The sequence below is a fragment of the Trypanosoma conorhini genome (assembly GCF_003719485.1).
Source record: "Trypanosoma conorhini strain 025E chromosome Unknown Tco_14.4_contig_00159, whole genome shotgun sequence".
Taxonomy (NCBI): Eukaryota; Euglenozoa; class Kinetoplastea; order Trypanosomatida; family Trypanosomatidae; genus Trypanosoma; species Trypanosoma conorhini.
The window spans coordinates 1-4,200 of NW_021704236.1; the positions used below are offsets into that span (position 1 = coordinate 1).

Consider the following 4,200-nt stretch of genomic DNA (forward strand, 5'->3'; position numbering starts at 1 on the left):
TTCCGTGCGCGTGGAGGAAGAGCCGGCTGAGCAGCGAGGAGATCGCGGAGCGGGAGAAGACGCTTGAACTGTACATGGCCCAGCGTGCGCCCTCGCGGCGTCTGAAGATCGGGTTTGCGCTTGTCATTGGTATGCTGATCTTTTCCACAGTCCAGTCGATTGCGACGGCGTACGTGAAGACGTCCCACGCGGGGTACTTGGCGATCTCGATCGTGGCGCTGCTGCTGATGGCGTCGTTCACCGCGATGGCGATGCCGTTCCGGTTTCTGGGCCGCTACACCCCCGTGCGTGCAACGCATATGGAGGGCATCGGAGAGGCGGCCACGGAGCCGCTGCCGCAGCGGTTAGGCGAAGACGCATCAGCGGGGCCTGAGGCGGAAGGCAATGGTCACCCACCAAAGCAACCGCCGATTCCGGCGCCGCAGTATCAGGGCTCCTTCTGGGCCCATCTGCTCTCCATTGACCTGTGGGCAATGTGGCTCGCGTGCTTTGGCATGTGGGGCACCGGCACGGTGATGCAGATGAACGCCGCCCAGATTTACCGCAGCAAGAACAACGGCGGGTTTGACACCCGAACTCTGACGCTGTACGTCGCCATCATGTCTGTGGGCAGCGCTGTTGGACGCATTTCCACGGGATGCCTCGATATGAAGCTGGCTGCGTGGAACCGTGCAGGCAAGTCACAAATGCTGACGACTATTGCGCTTCCCATTGGTCCCCTGCTGATGGTGTTGGCGTACCTCTTCTTTGCCGTCCTGCCGTCTGGCGCGCTAATACTGCCGTTTTTGCTTGGAGCTATCGGAAACGGCGTTGGCTGGGGTGTGGGCGCTCTTGCGATGCGGATGATGTACGCCGAGGACATTGGGAAGCACTACAATTTTTGTTTTTCTTCCGGGGCTGTTTCGACAGTTGTGCTGAACCGCTTCATGTTCGGGGAGATGTACGATGCGGAGGGGCGCAAGCGTGGCGAGTTCCCATCATGCAACGCCCCCTCGTGTGTGCAGAAGCAAATGTTTATCCTGATAGCCGTTAATGTGGTCGCCACGTTCGCCGCCGTGGCGGTGCACTGGCGATTTTCGCGCTTCACCCAGTCGAAGCTGGAGGAACAGCGGGCGGCAGCGGAGGCAGAAGCAAATGGCGGAGAAGTGGGGGAGGAGCTTCTGGAGGAACCGTCGAAGTAAGAATAGTGGACATGCTTTTGGGATCTTAATTTTTTTTTTCGTTTTGCTTCGCTTTTGTTGAGTGTGTGTGTGTGGGTTGCTTGGGATTGTGCTGTGGCGAGCAGCGGCGTTCGGGCGCGTGGAAGGTGTACCCCATCGCTGTCGTCCTGCGCGCGGCCGAGGCACGCGGGGCGGGGCGCTGCGGCATGCAGGCCAGCGGGGGAGGCGCAAGGCTGCGCGCGCGCACACACACACACACACACACACACACGGTGCCGTACAGCGCACATGGACGCTGACACGCACACGCACGCTCGCTCATGGAGGGCGAACGTGAGCCGCAGGGAAATGGGCCCAGCTGAGACCAATACCCATACGCACGAGACACGCTACGTAAGGGAAAAAGAGGAAGAGGCAATTGCATTTCATGCTATAAGGTTCCCAAGTAGCCACAAATACTTGGCCCTGCGTTTCTCCACGTAAGAATTGCAGGTGACTTTTTTTTATGAGAAGTGAAAAAAAATGAAGCAAAGAGTAAAAGCAAAGAACGAATTCTTGTAATGAACGCCGGAATCATCCGTGGTTTTGTCGATATGGGCCGGTGTTACTATTATTATTGTTTTTTGAGTCGTCATTTCCATACTTCTCATTCTTTACGCCGGTCCCGCCTTGCTTCTGCCGTTATATTCCTTTCCTGGAGCTTTTTTTTCCCCTTTCGGCCGTGACCTTTTTGCATCTGCGCGTGTGGCTCCGCCGTATTGCTGAGGGGATCGCGTCGGTGGCACTTTCGCTACGTTGTGGGAATAGTGGCTGTTGAATCCGGGCGCTCTTGCCGGGCCCGCTTCCTCCGCGGGGATGTGGTCTAGGAGGAGGAACTGCGATAGGTGGGTTGTGAAACGCCCCCAGTGGGGCGGGGCCGGCGGCTGGCCGAAGGGAACCCCGGGCGGCAAGGGCCGGGGAGGATGGGAGGCGCCCCGGCTTCTACCCGCCCAGGCGACTGCGAAGCCACGGCGCGGCTGGGCGCGTTGCCCCGCCCTTGCGGGGGAGTCTGCCAACATGGACTGCGAGGGCGCGCCCCGTGGCAAAGGGTGGAGGGTGGGGGGGGTGCGGACACCGGACCTCACGCCCAGGGATCTTTGACATTGGCTTCTCGGTGTTTTCTTCGCAGTTCTCGCAGCTTCGTTTTTGTGCGTCGCTGCCGTTGCACATGTGGCTTGGCAATCCCGGACGCGGTTTGTGCCGTGTGCCGCTTGCCTCGCAGTGTAAAGGATGGGTGTCTTTGCTGGGAATGGGTTTGCGTGTAGCGTGGGGTCGTGTGCCGCTGTCATGTGTTTTCCCTGCAGTTTTCTTGGGGATTGGTGCAAAGCGCAATACGAGGGAAAGACGAGATGAACTGATGGGCACCTCAACGCATTTTCGTTTGTTCCTCTTGGAACACTTGCTCGGGCCATGTGGTGAGGAGAGCGACCAAACGTTGACACATAAACATGTTTTTTTTTTCCTTTGGCGGATGCAAAGAGGAGTACGCGCAGGAAGGAGAGTAACGGTAACGTGGGAGGGGGACAGAAACAGAGGTGTTCTGCCCCATTCCACGAAGGCCTGCGTGTATGCAAGACTATAACTCCTGTGCGTGCATGCATGCGCCCAGCTATGCATGGATGCGTGCGCCCTATTTATCTTTGCAGCTGTGCGGCCTGCATGTGCTTCCTCCTCCATTTGCTCCGGTTGCTTTGGTCTGGTTGCGCCGGAGCGCCTGCGTTAGTGGCCGCACCACCGGCGGATTGCGCGTCTGGCCGGAGGACAGCCAGTGGCAACACCAACCAAGGTTTGACGGCGGGCGAAGGGAGAGGCGCTTTGCGTGACCTCCAGAGGGGGCGGTGAGCGAAGGACATGAGGTGAGGCCAGTGGTTGAACGAGGAGCACGTTTGTCCCTGCCCTCTTTTGCTTGGGTGCTTTCTTGCGCCCTGCTTCTCATCCAATGGCAGCCCCGTCGCAAGGGAGTGTCTCGGCGACGGTTGTGGGTCCCATTCCTGCGGGTCCGTGCATCACATGTGCCGGCGACGGCCAGCTCCACGCGCCATTGCTTTGGCGGCCTCAGCGACGAGCCGAAGAACGGTCATCGGTTTGTGGTCACCACGGCTCGCCGTCGTTGCCCCAGCCGGCATTAGTGACGGGGGCGTTTTTCTCTCCTCCAGGCATCACCTTCGACGGGTTTGCTGCGGTGGGGCCTTCCTGCACCCTCGCCGCAGCTGCTTTCCGGCTCGCTGGGGCCGAGCTTCGCTAATCGCATGAAGGCATCGGCGGCAGCGTTTTTTCTGTGACTTTTCGGGGTCCTTCTGCCCGGGGTCTCCCTTTGTGGTTCCGGGAGCTTAGTTGCCACTGCTCGTGGGCTCCCTCCGCGATTGAGGCGCGGCGGCGGCGCTGTCGAGGACGCTCGAGGGGCTGGGACCATCCACCAGGGCCAGTTGTCTTGTCAGCCTCTTCGCTAGCAACTGCGGCGCGTGGTTGCTCTTCGTGGACGGCACCGTTTTTGCCTTTGCTATGGCGGGCGCCGACGGGGGGCCTCACGGGAAGTCGACGCAACACAGAGAAGCTCCACGGCGCCGCTTTGCGGCCGAGCGCATGCTTCTCCACGTGCCGAAGGAATTCATCTGCGTGCGTAGGGGCTGTGCCCCCGCTTCTTTTTTGAACCTCCCACTCACTTTTTCCCCCGCCCTCACTTTTTTCACTGGTTTCGCTGTTTGCCCCGCCTGAGGGTGCTGGCGCGGGTGCGAGGACTTCTGTGGGGGGGAGGGGGGTGGGACTTTTTTGCCCCCGCCGCCGCCGCCACTGCCTTCAGTGCCACGGCTGCGCCGCGCTTCGGGCGGGGACTCCACTGGAGGGAATGGTATTAAAAAAAATAACGGCGTCCCATAAAGGCCTAAAGTGGCGCCAATTAAAAAAAACAGAACTAATAACTGCGCCCGCCCCGTGTTTTTTGGTAGTTGTGCCAGTAGAGCGGACTACTTCTACTGAGCCCGCCTTGAGGACTGCAGCTGTG

The 4,200-nt window shown here is 59.7% G+C and overlaps 2 protein-coding genes across 2 annotated transcripts, besides 4 other annotated features; both read left to right on the forward strand.

The window, feature by feature from the left end:
- On the forward strand, window positions 1-1,181 carry Tco025E_03489 (uncharacterized protein; the record flags this gene model as incomplete). Its single annotated transcript, XM_029370407.1, has 1 exon — window positions 1-1,181. A coding segment is annotated over one exon (1,181 nt), but the record flags the coding sequence as incomplete, so codon positions are not given.
- Window positions 1,182-1,404: 223 nt separating this feature from the next.
- Window positions 1,405-1,431: a microsatellite.
- A 5-nt stretch (window positions 1,432-1,436) lies between these two features.
- Window positions 1,437-1,472: a microsatellite.
- Window positions 1,473-2,787: 1,315 nt separating this feature from the next.
- Window positions 2,788-2,826: a microsatellite.
- Window positions 2,827-3,138: 312 nt separating this feature from the next.
- Window positions 3,139-3,444, forward strand: Tco025E_03490 (uncharacterized protein; the record flags this gene model as incomplete). Its single annotated transcript, XM_029370408.1, has 1 exon — window positions 3,139-3,444. One exon carries the CDS (start codon window positions 3,139-3,141, stop codon window positions 3,442-3,444), a length of 306 nt encoding a protein of 101 aa, XP_029229619.1.
- A 526-nt stretch (window positions 3,445-3,970) lies between these two features.
- Window positions 3,971-3,994: a microsatellite.
- The last annotated feature ends 206 nt before the right edge of the window (window positions 3,995-4,200 follow it).